Genomic DNA, 20,857 nt, shown 5'->3' with positions numbered 1-20,857 from the left:
AAGTTAAAATCTCTATTACTTTTTTTGTTGATTAATGATCATTCCCCAGTTTACCTGACTCTTATTTGGTACACACAAAATTTGGTATACAAAAAGGAAGTTGCAGGGCATGCTGGGTTGTCATCTTTTGCTTCTCTAGTAGAGAAATAGAAGTAGAGAAGCAAAAAATGATAACCCAGTATGCCCTGCAACTTCCTTTTTGTGTACCAAATTTTGTGTGTACCAAATAAGAGTCGGGTAAACTGGGGAATGATCACTCATCAACAAGAAAAGCAATGGAGATTTTAACTTTTGGATTGCCTGGTTAGCATCCGTATTACTTGTTTACCAGATAAAAATAAAGAATAGATTTTTGGTTTTATGCCCGACAGTTACACTTTAAGGAGATTCTGTAACAAAAAAAAGTTCCCCTGGGGGGTACTCACCTCGGTAGGGGGAAGCCTCAGGGTCCCAATGAGGCTTCCCCCACCCCTGTAGCTGCAGGCAATCCAGCGCTGGCTCCCCAGAAGTGTCCCGGAATCCTCACCCCCGACAAGCGATGATAGCGCTGATTTATTTACCTTTCCTGGCTCCAGCGGGGGCACTGTTGCGGCAAACCATATGGAGATAGGCGGAAATACCCCATCTCTGTCAGGTACGCTCTACTACGCAGCTCTACTACGCAGGCGCAGGAGACTTGCGCCTGCGCAGTAGAGCAGGACGACGGAGATCGGGTATTTCCGCCTATCTCCGATCGGAGAGCGGATACTGCGCCTGCGTGGGAGGTGGGGAGGTAAATATTTACATGCCCGCTGTTTGGAAGCACACAGCTAGACCGCCGTGGGACACAGGAGGACGGGGGGAAGCCTTGATCGGATCTGGAGGCTTCCCCCTACCGAGGTGTGTACCCCCCAGGGGAACTTTTTGTAGTTACAGGTTTGTCAGGCTCCAGCAATGTACACTGAACAGGATAGGGTCTGAAGAAGGCTTACTACCTGAAGCTTACTGTAGCAGGTGATGTAGCAGCAGCTACATCACCTGCCAGCAGTAAAAATGTCACCATGTGATAAATGTCAGAATATAAATCAGGGATTTAAAATATTTTACAATGGGCAAACACTGACTAAATCATTTATACATAATCATTGTAAAAATGAAGCATTTTTGTTTATTAAATTATTTTCACTGGAGTTCCTCTTTAAAGTGAAGCTCCGGACTAAAAATCGACTCAGCAGCACTGAAAAGGCTTTGTGTTTCTTTAACAGTTTCACAGCATCAGAACTTTGTTTCTCTTATACAAGCCTCATTTTTAGCTGCACAGAAGAAAACTGCCCGGGCTTTTTTCCCTGATGCTGTGCAAAGCATGATGGGATTTTTGATTTTGTTGTTCTCGTTCTGCTGTTTTGGTGCAATTTTTTTTCTTTACATTTTGAATTTGACATTTGAAGCCTAGCGTGTGCAGCAGGGAGGGGTAATCAGGACACAGGACAGTTGGAACTGTGTCTCCTTCTCCTTGTCACCTCCTTTCAACCTAAAAGATGGCTGCCCCCACGACAAAGATGGCAGCCCCCATGAATCACAAACATTTGCCTGTTATTTTAAAACAGGGTGGGTAAGAGATTATGTTACCTATCTATTCTAATTAACATAACTAATGTAACTTGATGACAGTATGTTTGTTTAGGCTGAAGTTCCCCTTTAAGTGAAAACCAACAAAAATAATAAACAATAGTAAAAGTGAAAGCTCTGCAGTCAGAACTGATATGTAGTACAGTAAGCTGCCCCCATCCTGTGAACTCCCTATGTCCTTAGCTGGTGTCAGTAAGCAGTGTCGGATTGCACATGCTGCCTTTTGTGACACAGATCGCTGCACTGGTGAGACAGGCGGTGACGTCACATGACACAGAGTGATACCGTGTACATAGCAACCGTCTCCAGGGAGACGCACACACAGACACAGGGAGGAGGGAGGGAGGGGGACAGCCAGACAGATAGGCTGATACTAGGAGAGATCAGATAGAGGGACAGCAGAGAGAGCAGCAGTCATCACTTCATAGGTAAGATAGAGGAGTTTACCAACTATTGCTACAGAATTGCTCTGTTTCTATGAAAGGTTTTCTGTGCAACCTCATTGATGTACTAATATAATCAGCTGTACTTTTTTTTCTATCATACACATTACTTCATCTCCTAACTTTTTATTATCTTCTGGTAGAGATATATGAAGTGTTTCCCATGATTACTGGGTTTCCATCACCTTGCAATCACATTTGCGATTGGAATTTTTCCTGCACGGAATTTTCCACATTCCATCCACAATTTTCTGCATGTGGCAGAATACATTGTAATTGCCAAGGCGCTCGTCGCGCAGAGAAAAAATACGCAGAAAACTGCTCATTGAAATTGCGGGGAAAATCGTGAACGTGGAACACTAACGAGGACAGACATGCAATTTTCAAGCGAGCCATTGTTTATAATGGTCAGTGCGGCAGTCTGCGTTTTGCCATGTGCAGCAAAATAATGCGCACTATTCAAGCAAGTGTGTTTCCTTCCTTAAGGCTGCTTACACACAGGGACGTTACAAGCGCACGTTAGTGCGCCTGTAACGCTCCCCCAACGCACAGCAATGTAACACAAGTGGGCTGTTCACACAGCCCACGTTGCGTTACATGTTACGCTGCACGTTCTCCCGAAAGTGCAGCATGCTACGGCGTTAGAGCGGCTATAGCCGCGTTAGACTGTTTGCGCATGCTCAGCGGGGGGCAGAGAGGAGGCGGGGAGATGCAGCTACAGTAGCCGCGCACATGGCTACTTAAAATTCACTGCACTGGCGGCAGCTGATTGGCCGGCGGGACCACGTGATGCAGAGTGTCTCGCGCCGCATCACGTGGTCCCGCCGGCCAATCAGCGCCACTCTGGGAGACCTTATAGGGATAGAGCCGCCTAACGCAGCTCACTCTACCGTCCTCTCTTGCAGCACCATACGTTGTGTTAGGTGCACGTTATGCGACCTTAACGTGGCACCTAACGCAACGTCTTGGTGTGCAAGTAGCCTAAGGCTACTTTCACATCAGGACGTTGCGTTTGATGCAACGTTAAGGTAACACAACGTGCCCCTAACGCAACACATTGTGCACTATAACTTGGACGTTATAGTGCATTCTTTAACCCATTTGGTGCGCCGTTTTCATCGCACAGTGATGAAACGAAAACGGCGCATGCGTTACATTAAAAAAAAAACATTACTGAGCATGTGCAACACAAGTAACGCATCAGATTCATTGCTAAACGCACAGCATGCAGCACTTTCTAATAACGCTACACATTACACACAACGCAACGTGTGCGCTGTGAATGTCGCACAGACTTTGTATTGCTGTGCGTTAGTCTGCGTTATAACATTTTCTAACGTGCGACTTTAACGTCCCACTGTGAAAGAGGCCTTAAAGGACAACTGAACTGAGAAGAATATGGAGACTGCTATATGTATTTTTCCTTTTAGGACCTGTTTCCACTATACCTAGGCAAATCCACATAGAAAAAATGCCTATGGATTTGTATGCGTATGCGAATTTGCGTGACTTTTTGCCATGTGAATCCGCATGCGTACACGAATCGCGTGCATTTGCAGGCGGTTTTCCATGCGACTTTACATGCGTACACAATTTTTAAAAAATTTTCTTTGTTTTATTTTCCAGTCGCCATTCATTACCATTGACTTCCGTACGCGAAAAACTGGTACACCGCATGGAAAATTGTTACAGAGGTGGCAGTTTTTTTTCCGCCTGCAGCGTGGAGCGAATTTTACTTGTAATGGAAACATGCCCATTGCTATGCAAATTTGCATGTAGATAATGTATGCAAATTCACCATAGTGGAGACATGCCCTTAAAGAGCCAGTGCAGCTAATAAATGTTGCCATTTTTACCTTGTAATTCGCTTCAGGAGTCTTAGCAGAAGTAAACCGCCGCACCCCCGCCGCAAAGCGAGGGCTTTAGAACCCCCAAATACCTGGGGGGCAATCCGGGCAGCAATTCCTCAAAGAGGCAGAGCTTTCAGCTGCAGCTCTGTCTCTACTGATGTCAATCGCGGCGGATCGCCGCCTCTCCCCGCCCCTCTCTATTAAGGAAGAGTGAGAGGGGCGGGAAGAGGCGGGGATCCGTGGCGATTGACATCAGTAGGTGCAGAGCTGCAGCTGAAAGCTCTGCCTCTTTCAGGAAGCGCTGCCCGGATTGTCCCCCGGGGATTTGGGGAGTCTAAAGCCCTCGTTTTGCGGCGGGGATGCGGTGGTTTACATCTAATGAGAGTACTGAAGCGAATTACAAGGTAAGAATGGCAAGCCCTGCTGGTCTATTTGGCTGCAGTAGTGCCTGAATAACACCTTAAACTCCTTAAACTTGAAAGGCGTCTAACAGTTCTATCTCCTTTGCTGCTGCTGTGATGAGTGTCAAGTTATCACACGTTCTGTGATATGATGCCAAACAAAGATGTAATGTTGTTGCCCATAGCAGCCAACAAATATTTATTACAACAAGCATTCAGCTAATGTTGTTAGACCTGACAATAATGTCAGAAACGCCTGATCTGCTGCATGCTTGTTCAGGGACTATGGCTAAATGTATTAGGAGCAGAGCATCAGCAGGGCAGCCAGGCAACTGGTATTTCTTAAAGAGAACCAGAGATGAAATAAAGAAAAGCTTTTATACATACCTGGGGCTTTCTCCAGCCACATACGCACGGATCGCTCCCACGCCGCCGTCCACCGCTGCCTGCAACTATGAGAACCGGCTCCTCCCCGCTCTTCCGTCAGTCTGAGCCAGTCTAGCGTAGGAGAAGTGCGCTCTTTGCGTATCTCTCCAGCAGCACTGGAGAGATAGGTAAAGGGCGCACTTCTCCTGCATAGCCTGGCTCCGATGACGTCAGTGACGGGAGCTGGTTCTCGTAGTTGCCGGCAGTGGTGGATGGTGGCGTGGGAGCGATCCGTGCGTATGTGGCTGGAGAAAGCCCCAGGTATGTATAGAATCTTTTCTTTATTTCATCTCTGGTTCCCTTTAACCCTTTCACCCCAAAGGGGTTTTTACCCCAACGGACAAGAGCGATTTTCACCTTTCAGTGCTCATCCCTTTCATTTGTCAATAGCTTAATCACTACTAATCACAATGAAATGATCTATATCTTGTTTTTTTTTCACCACCAATTGGGCTTTTTGGGGTTGATATTTGTTTTCAGTAGTTACATAGTTATTTTGGTTGAAAAAAGACATCCGTCCATCGAGTTCAACCAGAGAACAAAGTACAACACCAGCCTGCACCCTCACATATCCCTGTTGATCCAGAGGAAGGCGAAAAAGCCCCCACAAGGCATGGTCCAATTAGCCCCAAAAGGGAAAAAAATTCCTTCCCGACTCCAGATCGCAATCAGATAACATCCCTGGATCAACATCATTGGGCATTACCTAGTGATTGTAGCCATGGATGTCTTTCAACGCAAGGAAAGCATCTAAGCCCCCTTTAAATGCAGGTATAGAGTTTGCCATAACGACTTCCTGTGGCAATGCATTCCACATCTTAATCACTCTTACTGTAAAGAACCCTTTCCTAAATAAATGGCTAAAACATTTTTCCTCCATGCGCAGATCATGTCCTCTAGTCCTCTGAGAAGGCCTAGGGACAAAAAGCTCATCCGCCAAGGTATTATATTGCCCTCTGATGTATTTATACATGTTAATTATATCCCCTCTAAGGCGTCTTTTCTCTAGACTAAATAAACCCAGTTTATCTAACCTTTCTTGGTAAGTGAGACCCTCCATCCCACGTATCAATGTTGTTGCTCGTCTCTGCACCTGCTCTAAAACTGCAATATCTTTCCTGTAATGTGGTGCCCAGAACTGAATTCCATATTCCAGATGTGGCCTTACTAGAGAGTTAAACAGGGGCAATATTATGCTAGCATCTCGAGTTTTCATTTCCCTTTTAATGCATCCCAAAATTTTGTTAGCTTTAGCTGCAGCGGCTTGGCATTGAGTACGATTATTTAACTTGTTGTTGATGAGTACTCCTAAATCCTTCTTTACTACTTTATTTTCTATGCATTTTAAAGGGAAAAACAAGGAAAGAAAGAAAAATACACTATTTCTCCAAATTCATCCCCAATAGTTTTAATATAAACACTGCTACAGTGCATAAAACCCACACATTTTATCTGCCCATTTGTCCTGGTTATCACAAGATTTTAATTATGTCCCTAGTACAAAGTATGGTGACAATATAGTATTTGGAAATAAAGGTGTATTTTTTCTTTGGTGGTTTTCTTTTTACTATTTTCACATGCACGTGCACCCGCGGGAGCGCACACGTGCATGCGCACAGCGGCAGCAGCACTGTCTGACTTATAAAAACGTCCTGGAGCCATGAAGAGGCTCTAGCAGGACATTTTTATAAGTCAGCTTGTCATTAAGTGGTTAAAAGGAAATAAAAATGGCAGCCTACATATACCTCTCACTTCAGTTGTCCTTTAAGAAAAAATGGAAAAAGCTGAATACTTGGGGCCCGTTTCCACTAGTGTGGCGCAATTTCGACGGGAAAATCGCGGCAACGAATCCGCATGCGGTTGCGGTTTTGTTGCCGTTTCTATGAGGATTTTCATGCGGAATCGCTTGCGTTTTGCACGGCGCGATTTTAACCATGTCAATGCCGGCAAGCATTGACATGTGTTTTTAAGCGGAACGCACGCGGAAACGCCGGGAAAACCGCAAGACTAAAATGCTTGCGGTTTTCCGATTTAGTTACATTACCGACGAATCGCGTGCGGGTGTGCGGGGGGCGAATTCTGATGGGTCTGCCGTGCAGATTTTTTTCTGCATGACAAACCGCACAGAATCACGCAGAAGTGGAAACAGGCCCATCCACTTGTGTTGTCTATGCGAATCTGCATGCAGGAAACACATGCAGATTCGCTCTAGTGGAAACGGGCCCTGACTTAAGAAGAGTGAAGCAGGAGGCTTCTCACGTCATCGCCGCGATCCTCTTCGCGAACAAGCGTGGCCATACTGCACTTGAGTATGACGCACTGGCTCAATAGCACAGAGTGGCTTCTGCAACGGACTGTGGAGTGGTGCAGTCCATCCATGTATTCAGGTCTGGTTCTAGAAACCCCCGACCAGGGGGGCATAACAACAGATTATGGGACCCCTCAGCAAAACTTTGATGGGGCCCCACAGAGTTTACATCCTTTCCTTTGCCTCTGCTCATAGCATGGGCGCCATTCTTGCAAGCATCATAAAAGATGCAAATAAAGCAAGTGCTAGGGAGAAGGCTCACTTAGGTGGGCAAAGGCAGGGGCAAACCCAGGACTTTCAAGGGGGGGATTCCTGAAAGGTCTCCCTCAGCCACGCACTATACAGTATAATAATATGGTAGGACATCAATGATGCTGGGTACACATAATGCAATTTCCTGTCTGACCAACTTACAACGGGATCGATCAGGAGTAGTTTGGATACAGATAATAATGAGGACAGCTGACATTGGTAATAAAGGAGAAAGTGAAACATTCACTCAGCAGGACACAGGGCTGTGCTTATACCTGACTCTATCACATTCCCCAGAGCTGCTGCTCCATGCTCTGTGCACATGCTGATGTTACATCCAAAGTCAGCTGTAGTGGAGAAAGTAAGAGGGCAGTGCTGTGAGCTGCAGGATATCTGCATATATAATGGTGTCTCAACTTGTGCCTGTCCCCAGACACTGCACCGGCCCTGGTCTGAGGGGGGATTCTGGGCAGCTGTAATCCCCCCCCCCCCCCCGCGTTTGCCTATTGTTACACTATTGGGAGTGGGTTGGTGTTACACTATTGTGGTGGGTTCCATACATTTAAACAAATAGTATTTTCTTTTTTCCTTTTAGGAGCTGCTGTTAACCCCATGGCGGTCACCCCCATTGGCTCTGCCACATGGCGAGATGCTTCTTATAGGACTATACGACTGGCCAATGACCGGAGGCTCCGCCCCTTCTCTGCTCTTCCTGCTACCACCGGCAGCCAAGAGAAGATCAGGCCACGAGATGAAAACACCCAAAAGAAGAACCTCGCAAAGACACCACTGGCTCCTCCCCCTTTCCATCGTGACCTCATTATTGACACGTGCAACACCTACGCCCGCAACTACATGAGAGAAACGCGTGGCTCGCTCTTCGTCCTGAGACAAGCGTTGTGGGAGACAGACCGCCACATCCACAGACTGCAGAAAGAGAGGGACGTCCTGGAACGGCACCACGCCAACACCAGGAGAGACATTGTGACCAACACTGAGACCACACAGCTACGCAGTACAAGGCCAGCGACTGAGAGGGTGAGAGAATGCTGACCTATAGTGCCATCTGCAGGGCTAGAACTACAACCCAGACAAAGGCCTCAATTCACTAAGATCATGCTAGAGATAATAAGGCAAGAGATCACTTACCTCCACACAGTGAGAGAGTTATCTTACCTCTTCATTCCTTAAGTTACCTCTCCTGTAGTTAATTTACCTCCTCTGTAGTTAATTTACCTCCTCTGTAGTTAATTTCACATGCAGTTAATGAACAGCCTGTCTTTAACTCTGGAGTTATTTTAAGGATTGGAGAGTTAATTTAAAGACAGAAGAGTTAACTTTAGGCTTGCCTGAGGTAAAATGTTTCCTGAATACTACATGCCTTATCACCATGGTAACAACTCTAGAAGAGTTATTAAAGACAGGAGATAAGTTTAGTGAATTGAGGCCATTGTCTCTAAGAAAGTATTCTAAATTACAAAAGAGTATCCAGATAGCTCACGGTGACCAGGGCCGGTTCTCTCATGAAGCAAGGTGAAACAATTGCATCAGGCGGCAGAGATTACAGGGGCAGCATGTTTGTACTGTGTTTACACTAACAGCATGCAGTCAGAGTAGGAAGAGAATGAGACCCAGCCAGTGTGCTGTTGTGTTGAGCTGCAGCATGTCATGTGAGTACATTAAATGAAGCAGAGTAAATTGTCGGGTGCCGTGCGATCATTCCAAATCAGGGGGGGGGGGCATACTTTTAAGTTTGACTCAGACAGCAAAAAGTTTAGAACCGGCCCTGACGGTGACCCACAACCACTAGGTAAGTATAAGGGACTAAGGCCTTGTTCACGTTATAAATCGCCATCGCTAGCGTTTTTTTTTTTTACTTCCTGACGTCAGTCAGGAAGTGAACTCTTTGCCCAGAAAATGAATCAATACAATTTATTCATTAAAAGTGCTCGGGAAATCACTTTTCGATTTTCCTATCCTTCCTATTGAATCGCAAATGATCTGAAAATGGTGCAGGAGCCACGTTTGCGATTGGATAGAAAGCTCATCGCTCATGTGAGACACTGACTCACATAGAGCAACATTAACCACTTAAGCCCGAAGGGTTGGTTTTTTTTTTTGCATCTGAGCAACTTTCACCTCCTATTCATTTGCCAATAACTTTATCACTACTCATCACAATGAATTGATCTATATCTTGTTTTTTCCACCACCAATTAGGCTTTCTTTGGGTGATACATTTTGCTGAGAATTTATTTATTCTAAATTAACAGAAATACAGTGGTGTGAAAAACTATTTGCCCCCTTCCTGATTTCTTATTCTTTTGCATGTTTGTCACACTTAAAGAGACTCCGTAACAAAAATTGCATCCTGTTTTTTATCATCCTACAAGTTCCAAAAGCTATTCTAATGTGTTCTGGCTTACTGCAGCACGTTCTACTATCACCATCTCTGTAATAAATCAACTTATCTCTCTCTTGTCAGACTTGTCAGCCTGTGTCTGGAAGGCTGACAAGTTCTTCAGTGTTGTGGTTCTGTGATGCATCTCCCCCCTCCAGGCCTCTCTCTGCACACTGCCTGTGTATTATTTAGATTAGGGCAGCTTCTCTCTTCTCTCTTATCTTTTACAAGCTGGATAAATCCTCCACTGAGCTGGCTGGGCTTTCACATACTGAGGAATTACATACAGGCAGAGCTGTCTGCACTCTGCAGGAAGAAACAGCCTGACACTTCAGTGGAAGATAGCTGCAGGGGAAAGAAACACACAAATGATCTCTTGAGATTCAAAAGGAAGGGTGTATACAGCCTGCTTGTGTATGAATGTATTTTCTATGTGTGGACATACTGTACATCAGCCTACTTCCTGTTTTGGTGGCCATTTTGTTTGTTTATAAACAAACTTTTTAAAACTGTTTTTAACCACTTTTAATGCGGCGAGGAGCGGCGAAATTGTGACAGAGGGTAATAGGAGATGTCCCCTAACGCACTGGTATGTTTACTTTTGTGCGATTTTAACAATACAGATTCTCTTTAAATGTTTCTGCTCATCAAAAACCGTTAACTATTAGTCAAAGATAACATAATTGAACACAAAATGCAGTTTTAAATGATGGTTTTTATTATTTAGTGTGAAAAAAAACCTCCAAATCTACATGGCCCTGTGTGAAAAAGTGATTGCCCCCCTTGTTAAAAAATAACTTAACTGTGGTTTATCACACCTGAGTTCAATTTCTGTAGTCACCCCCAGGCCTGATTACTGCCACATCTGTTTCAATCAAGAAATCACTTAAATAGGAGCTATCTGACACAGAGAAGTAGATCAAAAGCACTTCAAAAGCTAGACATCATGCCAAGATCCAAACAAATTCAGGAACAAATGAGAACAAAAGTAATGTAATTGAGATTTATCAGTCTGGTAAAGGTTATAAAGCCATTTCTAAAGCTTTGGGACTCCAGCGAACCACAGTGAGAGCCATTATCCACAAATGGAAAAAACATGGAACAGTGATGAACCTTCCCAGGAGTGGCTGGCCGACCAAAATTACCCCAAGAGCGCAGAGAAAACTCATCCGAGAGGCCACAAAAGACCCCAGGAGACAGGGCCGGCCCGCCCATGAGGCGGGGTGAGGCGGGTTCCTCAGGCGGCAGGAAGTGAAAGGGCAGCACCAGATGAAGTGGCTGTGACTGATAGCGGGGGGAGCCAGAGCCGCGGTGAGGGCAGCCCGACCTCTCCCTCCCTCTCCCCGGGCCTCCCTCCATGCTCCCCCCTCGGACTGCAGGCAGCAGAGTTAGCGCGCAGGGAAGCGCTGCTGTACACAGCTGTTACTCACCTCCCTGGATCCGATCGCCACTCCCGCCCTGCTGGTCTCCTCTCTGCAATGTAACCGCTGATACACACGCGGCTGTTTCCTGTGTAAACAGGACGCAGCGTGTGTAATGTATCAGCGGCTACATTGCAGAGAGGAGACCAGCAGGGCGGGAGCGGCGATCGGATCCAGGGAGGTGAGTAACAGCTGTGTACAGCAGCGCTTCCCTGCGCGCTAACTCTGCTGCCTGCAGTCCGAGGGGGGAGCATGGAGGGCGGCCCGGGGAGAGGGAGGGAGAGGTCAGGCTGCCTCCCCGTGGCTCCGGCTCCCCCCTCCGCCATTATGAGGGGGCACCTACCTGGGCAAGCTACCTATCTATCCTATACTGGGGGGCACCTACCTAATCTAACCTGTTTTGGGGGCAGCTACCTATCTATCCTATACTGGGGGGAACCTACCTAATCTAACCTGTACTAGGGGCAGCTACCTATCTATCCTATACTGGGGGGCACCTACCTAATCTAACCTATACTGGGGGCCAGCTACCTATCTATCCTATACTGGGGGCAGCTACCTATCTAACCTATACTGGGGGGCAGCTACCTATCTAACCTATACTGGGGGGCAGCTACCAATCTAACCTATACTGGGGGGCAGCTACCTATCTAACCTATACTGGGGGGCACCTACCTATCTAACCTATGCTGGGGGGCCAGCTACCTATCTATCCTATACTGGGGGGCAGCTACCTATCTAACCTATACTGGGGGGCAGCTATCTATCTAACCTACACTGGGGGGCAGCTACCTATCTAACCTATACTGGGGGCAGCTACCTATCTATCCTATACTGGGGGGCACCTACCTAATCTAACCTGTACTGGGGGGCAGCTACCTATCTAACCTATACTGGGGGGCAGCTACCCATCTAACCTATACTGGGGGGCAGCTACCTATCTAACCTATACTGGGGGCAGCTACCTATCTATCCTATACTGGGGGGCACCTACCTAATCTAACCTGTACTGGGGGCAGCTACCTATCTATCCTATACTGGGGGGAACCTACCTAATCTAACCTGTACTGGGGGGCAGCTACCTATCTAACCTATACTGGGGGGCAGCTACCTATCTAACCTATGCTGGGGGGCAGCTACCTGTCTAACCTATGCTGGGGGCAGCTACCTAATCTAACCTGTACTGGGGGCACCTACCTAATCTAACCTATACTGAAGGGCAGCGACCTAATCTAACCTATACTGGGGGGAAGCTACCTATCTAACCTATACTGGGGGCACTTATCTAACCTGTATTGGGGGCACCTACCTACCTAGCTAGCCTATACAGGTGGCAACTATACTGGCTACCTATACTGGGGGCACCTACCTATCTAACCTATGCTGGGGGCAACTATACTGGCTACCTATATTGGAGGCACCTACCTAGCTAACCTGTACTGGGGGCACCTACTTATCTAACTTATACCGGGGGGGGGGGGGGGTGCCTGCCTATCTAACATACTGGGGGCAACTATACTGGCTACCTATACTGGAGGCAACTACCTGGCTAACCTATACTGGGGGCAACTTTACTGGCTCACCTATGCCTGGCCACCTGTACTCGGGGGGGACCTATAGCTGGCTACCTATACCGGGGGGGGGGGGGGGGGCGCAATTTTTACACCCTCGCCCTGGGTGCATTTTAGCCTAGAAACTGCACTGTTGCCGCCGGCCTCCGAGTCCGATGACTCCGAGCTCTGCGGCCTCTCCTGTCTCCTCCAAGGCTGCACGCTGGTGACGCTGCCTAGTGCCTAAGCCTGCTGATTTGATGGCGGCGGCTGCCGCCCGCTTTGCTGCCCTGGCTGCGGCTGATTGTCACGGTCAGTCACTGAGCAGCGAGCGCCGCCGACGTGACCGTGACGATGATGATGATAAGGCTGGCTGGCTGCCGCTGGCTGCCGCTCACTGGCCCAGCGCGAGATCCCTCAGATCCGAGATGGAGCATGCCCGCCGCAGACCGCAGCCGTCTGTCCCCTGCCAGTGCAGGATGCATGCTGGATGCGGATGCCCACTCTTCGCCGCTGCCAGACCCGGAGGGAGACCCAATCCCCGGTGAGTCAGTCACTCACTTTGCTGCGTCACTCAGGCTTTCCTTCGCGGACACGGTCGGTTGTGTGGGGGATGTAATGTTATGTAGAAATGTTGGGGGGGGGGGGCGCCTTTACGATCTTTGCCTCAGGCAGCAGAAAGTCCAGGACCGGCCCTGATCGCTGGGCTAACGGCTGGAGGCGGGAGCACACACGGGGGCCCCCACGGGAGCGCACGTGGCCCGTGGCTTAAGTGGTTAAGGTGATTTTTGAAATCACCAGCAAAACAAAAACGCTCTTAGTGTGAACAAGCCCTAAAAGGAATCGAAAAGCCGTCCTACTAAGAAAGGGATGCTAAATATAATTTTATAAATCCAAGTGGTTCTGGGTACCCTTGAGCTGTCTGGGTGTTGCTTCGTACTGGTCCAAGCCCTGTACAGTCATATCAATCCCTGCCATGCACTGTATGTTGGGTTGATGCAGCTCTGTAAAATGTATTAGCTATAGGCTATAGGCTCACTATACACCAGCGGTTCTGGAGGGGTTACTGGCTTTTAGAGACATGAAGAAATGATTTGCCTGTTCAGGGGTGATGCATCATGGGAGCCACAGTTACTCACTCGCAAAACTTCTAACTAAACTAAAGTTGGCCATACACTGGCCCGATTTGCCGCCGTTTCGACAGCAGATTTGATCACTGGGATCGAATCTGCTGCCAATCGTTCGCGCTACACGCCGAATTTCGATCCATTTCGTCCGATCCCATCGATCGCTCCGTGCGGAAAATTACCGTTGATTGCCCGCGGGTAAGGAGCGCCTCGCTAGCGGCGCTCGAGTGCCCGACGACCAACGCAATAGAGCGGCAATACATTACCTGCTCCGCCGGCGCGACTACCCACGGTCACCGCTGCTCCGTGTCCACGCTGGTCTCCGGCATGCTTCAGTTCCTCCTGCCCGGCAGGAAGTTTAAACAGTAGAGGGCGCTCTACTGTTTAAACTTCCTGCCGGGCAGGAAGAAGTAAAGCATGCTGGACCTGGAGACCAGAGCAGAGACTGAGCAGCGATGACCGGGGGACTGGAGTCGCGCCGGCGGAGCAGGTAATGTATGCGGGCGGGGGGAGCGGCGGGGGGCACCACCACCACCACAACAGATTGTGAACGGTTTCAGGCTGAAATCGATTCACAATCTGTTTGCAGTAAAGGTAGCCATACAATCCCTCTCTGATCAGATTCGATCAGAGAGGGATCTATCTGTTGGTCGAATCTGATGGCAAATCGACCAGTGTATGGCTACCTTAATTCTTAACCCTTCACTATCCCTCCTACTGGCATTCTTTCCAGTGTAAATCTATTTTTTGTTTTATTTTTTATACATTTTGCGATAGCGGTCCTTGAATGGGAACCTGAAGCGAGGAAAATTATTTAAAATAAACACATGACGTAGCTGCAAATGAATATCACATACTAACCTCACTGTCACTTCCTCTCAGAGACTCACCATTTTCTTCTTACAGTGATCCCTTTCAGTTCTGACAATATTTTGTCAGAACTGAAATATACCAGTTGTTATCAGTTATATATCAGCAGCCATCAGTTACAACTGAATGTGCAGGGTAATGTCCATGGTTATGGGTCACCCTGAGCCCTCTGGGTAGTCTGTAGTACTGGTCCAAGAATCAGGGGCGTAACGAGACAGGAGCACCCAAACAGGGCCGGTTCAAGTAACAATTGTGCCCTAGGGCAAAATTAGCCTGGGGGCCCCCCGACACCCCCCGACCAAAAAGTGTCATTAGAGGCCCTTTGTTGCAGCCAAATTTCCCTCCTGGGCCCCTGAGCTGGCTGCTGACCCTCTCCCAATCACCTCCCAACTCAACAGACTCTGCAGAGTCCCTGGGGAGCAACAGCTAAGATGGGGGAGGGACACCTTGGGGGCCCCTACAGGCTCTGGGGCCCTGGGGCAATTGCCCATTTTTTCCTATGGTAGCTCCGGCCCTGCACCCAAATCTGTTTTAGGACCCCAACTACTAACCTTCCCTTCCTCTGATAGAAGGTAGTGTTGGGCGTGAACACTGTCACGCGTACCCTCGTATGCGTCATCACGTAGAGGACGTGAGGTCAGAGAAAGGGCGGAAGTACCACAAGGGTACTACCGCTGAACCGCCCGCTGCCCGGCCTCAACGCGTCCTACTCGGACTCCTCCTCCTCACTCACACCACTGCCAGCCACTGCAGCAGCCACCACCGGTACTATTTAACTTTACGCAAACTTTTTTATGGGGAGCGGGCAGAGGGGGGAGCGCTAGCGGAGGGGGTGGGGGGAATTTCCGACCCCCCCCCCCCCCCGCGATCGGGGCATGCTCCCCCTTATGCCTGTGACCCCATATGGGGGCCGTATTGCGGCATGTTCGGGTCCCCATTGACTTCCATTGAGTTCAGGGTTCGGGCCGAACATCTGGCCCATGTTCGGCCCGAACCCGAACATCCAGGTGTTCGCCCAACACTAATAGAAGGGTCCATGTTTCAAATCATTTGTTTTGCGGCTACTTGTTGATGGGTGTGGCTACACTTGTTATGGGTGTGGCTACACTTGTTATAGATTGGCTACACTTGTTACGGGTGTAAAGATCATGATAGCCACACTTTTTATGACCCTTGTAAGATGAGCCCCAAAGCTGTGAAGGGCACATGGAAAAAAGTGCCCAGTGCTAGAGTGTCGGTGCTAAAGTGCAAAATTACATCCTACATACATTAAAATCACACCAGATATTGTTAGCCTATTGGCTTTATCTGACTGCAGATCGAACCGATAGGCTAATAATAATAATAATATGTGATGTGATTTCAATGTATATGTGATGTAATTTTGCACTCTAGCACTGGGCACTTTTTCCCCTGACGAAGCCCCCTTTTGAAGTGGTGAAACATGTAGGCTAATGCGTGGGGTGGTTGTGAAAGTTACACTCTAGCGATGTTAGGAGATATCCCCCAATATTTATACTGGGGATTTATGTATTAGACAAATCTCCTACCCACTGTAAGCACTATTGTTCAGTATCAGTTCTACCCTAGATTTTTAAAATGTATTCAATCAAAGTTACTTGTTAGAATAATTAATCAATCTTCTGCTAATAAGGTTAATATTGTGTGATATTTCGAATCAGGTTGTGTCTATTGTACCATGGTAAATACATTAATTTCATATATCCATCCATCTTGAGCTCACTTCTGTGTAAAAACAACATCGCTCCAGAAATCGCAATTACAGAGTTTAAAGAGAAACCGTAACCAAGAATTGAACTTCATCCCAATCAGTAACGGATACCCCCTTTCCCAGGAGAAATCTATTCCTTTTAACAAATGGATTATCGAGGGGCTGATATATGGCTGATATTGTGAAGAAACCCCTCCTACAGTGTGATGTCAAGACCATGGTTCTGACATCACATTGTGGGAGCCTTGTTGCATTGTGGGAAATAACAGCTATTTACAGCTGTTTCCAACTGCCAAAAAAGCAAGCAGCATCTCCTTTTCACTGACATCACCTGCCAGCAGTAAACGTGTCACCATGTAATAAGTGTCAGAATGTAAATCAGGGAGAGGAAAGATTTTACAATGAGCAAACACTGACTAAATCATTTAAACATAATTATTGTAAAAATAAAGCACTTTTTTATTACATTATTTTCAGTGGAGTTCCTCTTTCCATTTCAATTTTTGTTCATCTGCTAATTTTATTAACTGATTATTGATAAGCAGACACTACACAGCCTGGAATCTCTATGCAGACAGCCCACACAACTTCTTTTCCTTCATGAGAAACCCTCTGCACAAAGAGGGTAGTAGTGTTAGTTACTTTCTACACCTGCACTTATTGAGTGGCTGGTAGTAGCACAAACACGCCTGCCCACCCTGGCAGACTCTGGTAAGGTGCCCACACACAATATCATAAAAAGATCAAATTTTATAGAAATTTGATCAAAACAATCGGCTGTACAGAAAAATTAAGATTTTTTTTTGGAAGAAATCTGATCGAATATTCAATTCTTATCAGTATAAATCGATTTTGAGTGGAATCGATTTTGAGTGGCTGATTTCTCTGATCAATGTTTATGAAAATTGAATGGTGTAGGTTTGATTGACAATTTATTGATTTATAGACCCAAGCAATTGGTTTGGAATTTTCTATAATTTTTTCATAATTGGGGAAAAATTAAATGCATCTGTGACACATTGGTCAGATTTTTCAAATGTTACAATCAATCCAAAAAATTAATTGTAAATCTCAAATTGAAAAGATATATAAAAAATTGTATCGTGTATGGCCAGCCTTTCGGTACACACATCCAGTTTTGTCTGGCCAATCTTACCACTTCCATGTAGTATGAGGGCCAATAGATTTTGAATACGTTGAATAGATTGTGTCGGTAAGCTCTGATACTGTGACGGATTGCAGAGAAACCGCCGCGTGTTCTGACAGTGAGGCGGCGGAATCCGCGGACAGAGCGGCGGTTTCCCCGCAGCAACATGCTTCTGGTTTGTCTGGACCTAGTAGTGCACACAGATGGAGAGCTACGCGCGCGTGCGCGCGCGCCGCAAGACAGGCTCTTTATGCCAATAGGAGAAGGGTCAGCTGATCGAGGCGGTCAGCTGATCCCAGCTCAGCAGGTGATTGGTTAATGGGAGCTGGGCGGCGCTGTGGAGCGCTTTACTATATATATCTCTTGCTGTTCAGTTGCTGGTTGTCTGGCGTTGCGAATACCTATGTGTTAGCACTCAGACCTTAGTCAGATCCTTCAGTGTGGTGGAACCAGGTGACCTGGGAATCCACACTTAGCCAGTTTACTGTGTATCATCTGTGTTATTCTTCAGACCAGTTCCAGGGTGTAGAGACCATGGGCCTCACACCCCAGACTAGGAATACTGTGTATCATCTGTGTTATTCCTTAGACCAGTTCCAGGGTGTATAGACCACGGACCTCACACCCCACACTAGAAATACTGTGTATCATCTGTGTTATTCCTTAGACCAGTTCCAGGGTGTAGAGACCACGGACCTCACACCCAGACTAGGGAACCTGTGTTATCATTCTGTTATACATCAGACCAGTTCCAGGGGTGTAGAGACCACGGACCTCACACCCAGACTAGGGAACTTGTGTTATCATTCTGTTATACATCAGACTAGTTCCAGGGTGTAGAGACCACGGACCTCACACCCAGACTAGGGAACCTGTGTTATCATTCTGTTATACATCAGACTAGTTCCAGGGTGTAGTGACCACGGACCTCACACCCAAGACTAGGGAACTTGTGTTACTCAATCTGTTATACATCAGACTAGTTCCGGGCTGTTGAGACCATGGACCTCACACCCCAGACTAGGCATTATTTGATATCTGTTATGACTTATTGCTTTCCTGACTTTCCCCCTGCTTTCTGATTCGGTACCCTTGCAAACCTGTTGCCAAACCCTGCTTGCCTTGGATACCGAATCAGCTTCCTGTCTTTGTACTTTATCTGTCTGTGTGTTGCCGACCCGGCCTGCCCGACCTTTCTGGCTGTCACCCACCCCTTGGGTGCTCAGCCTTCCTGCAGGGGCCCCCTGCTCCTCAGAGGGGGCACTGCTGCAAAATCAGTCAGGGTCTCCTTCTCCTGGAGTCCTTGACTGCAGTAGAGTCTGTCTCTACTCATTGGACCACCTGCTACCCCGGGGGTCCAATTACTACTGTTACACCAAACACTTACACGCTTCAGGTGTCCAGAGGTTAGCAATATATCTGTATTATCGGTGATTCTGCAGATCATCAATAATCGGGGTATATATCTGTATTCTTGGTGATACTGCAGATCGCCAATAAATCAGATTCTCTCTGCGTGCTGACACCAATCGTTACAGATACTAAATGGAAGTCGGTAAAAATTGGTCAATGATTGGTCAATCTAAATTGGATGTATGTGTTCAGTGATGTGTACAGCTGAGCTCTCAGAAAGGTGGAGTTTCATGTAAAATAAAATGCCTGAATCTCCTATTTCCTCTCATGCTTGTGTAGTATTTGGATAAAGTCGACGGTCTTCTACAAGAGGGAGAAGAACGGCCTCCTGGATTTGAAGAAACATTCGGAACGCCAACTCCAGGAAATCGCCCGACAGCTGCAAGTCAGTGACCGCAGGGGATTGTGGGATACAAATACACAAGTGTATACCCTTTTATGGGAACAGGAAGTGTGAGATGTATGGAGGCTCATATTACCCGCGGCCCCCCTTCTATAATGCCCTTTGCTGATCCTTGGGGCCGATTCAGGTTGTCGGCAGCGGTGCAGCGTGGGACAGCCACCGCATCACCAAAAACAGGCCTTTGGGGAATACCGTGTTAGAACGCGGTAATCCCTGTCTGGCAGCCGGCCAACAGGAAGTAATGCTCACTTCCTGTTGGCCAATTCGAAGGATGGCACGGAATCGTATTGCTAAAATAAGCTTCCACACATGCACGGCGCAAAACCCTGCGGCGGGTCGTTTTAAGACATGCGCGCCGCCCATACATTTACATGACTTGACCGGTTCGCCGTACATCGTCGCAGGGGCTGCAAAGCAGCGTAGGTATGCGCTCGCGTTAGAGAGGGCACTTCCAGTGTATGAACTACCCACAGACTTTCATCTGCCCTGCGGGTGGTGTGGTGAGGTAAAAATACTGCACTGCCCCCGTCCCAGTGTAAAAGGCCCCTAAAAGGAATATGAAGTGAGAGGGATACGGAGGCTGACATATTTATTCCTTTTAAAGAATGCAGATTGCCTGGCTGCAGGGGCGTAGCAATAAGGGGTCTGCAGAGGTTGCGACCGCATTGGGACCCCAAGGGGCTCTCCCTCACCTGCAGTATTAGCTCTCTATTGATCCTGTGCTCATAATAGATCTCTTCTATAGATACTTTTGAATAGTCGGTAATCATTAACAAGCTGTTCCCCATCCCCTTCTTGCACCTCTGACACTGTAGTTGCCATTGGCAGGTTTTGGTGTGCGCCCGTATCAATTGTTATATATAGAATGCTTGGGGGGCCCCAATGTAGAAACCTGCATCGGGGCCCACAGCTCCTTAACTACGCCACTGCCTGGCTGTCCTGCTCATCCTCTACCTCCAATACTTTTAGCCATAGACCCTGAACAAGCATGCCGATCCCGTGCTCTGACTTAAGTCTGACTGAATTATCCGCAGGCTTGTGTCAGGTGTGTGATTCAGACACTACTGCAACAAAAAGATCAGAAGGACAGCCAGGCAATTGGTATTGTTGAAAAGGAAAATACATATGGAAGTCTCCATACACCTTTTGCTTTAGGTTCCTTTTAAGGCATCTGAGCACCTCTTGCGTAAAAATATATTAGAAGCAAACCACCCCCTAAAGGAGGTCCGTAAATGATGTGTGCTTTGTGGGGTGTAGGGTTGATTTACTTACCCGTAGGGCTGCTCAAAACCGGATCCGGGAGACACCCGGATAGTTGCTATCCGGATATCTTCCAGTTACCTGCGCGGGGTTGGGCGGAGGGGTCAATCTTACCTGTCTGACGTCTTCTTTGTCCGTCCCTCAGCGCCTCCCACGATGTGTTCCACGTGGCGGTCACGTGACTACAAACACTTCCTCCTCCCGGGTTGAAGGAGGAAGTATTTGTAGTCACGTGATGCGTAATA

General features: G+C 47.4%; 1 protein-coding gene across 1 annotated transcript in view; it reads left to right on the top strand.

The window, feature by feature from the left end:
- Positions 1-1,926: 1,926 nt before the first annotated feature.
- Positions 1,927-20,857, top strand: part of TEKTL1 (tektin like 1) — a 35,318-nt gene continuing 16,387 nt past the window's right edge. The window contains 4 exon segments of the mRNA XM_068249332.1: positions 1,927-2,036; positions 7,884-8,326; positions 19,229-19,261; positions 19,263-19,334. Coding sequence (XP_068105433.1) covers positions 7,901-8,326; positions 19,229-19,261; positions 19,263-19,334 — 531 coding nt within the window. The 5' untranslated portion in view covers positions 1,927-2,036; positions 7,884-7,900.

Source organism: Hyperolius riggenbachi, chromosome 8 (genome assembly GCF_040937935.1).
Source record: "Hyperolius riggenbachi isolate aHypRig1 chromosome 8, aHypRig1.pri, whole genome shotgun sequence".
In the NCBI taxonomy this organism is placed as follows: Eukaryota; Metazoa; Chordata; class Amphibia; order Anura; family Hyperoliidae; genus Hyperolius; species Hyperolius riggenbachi.
Note: the sequence above shows the minus strand (reverse complement) of the source record. Positions and strands in the feature narration are given on the sequence as shown.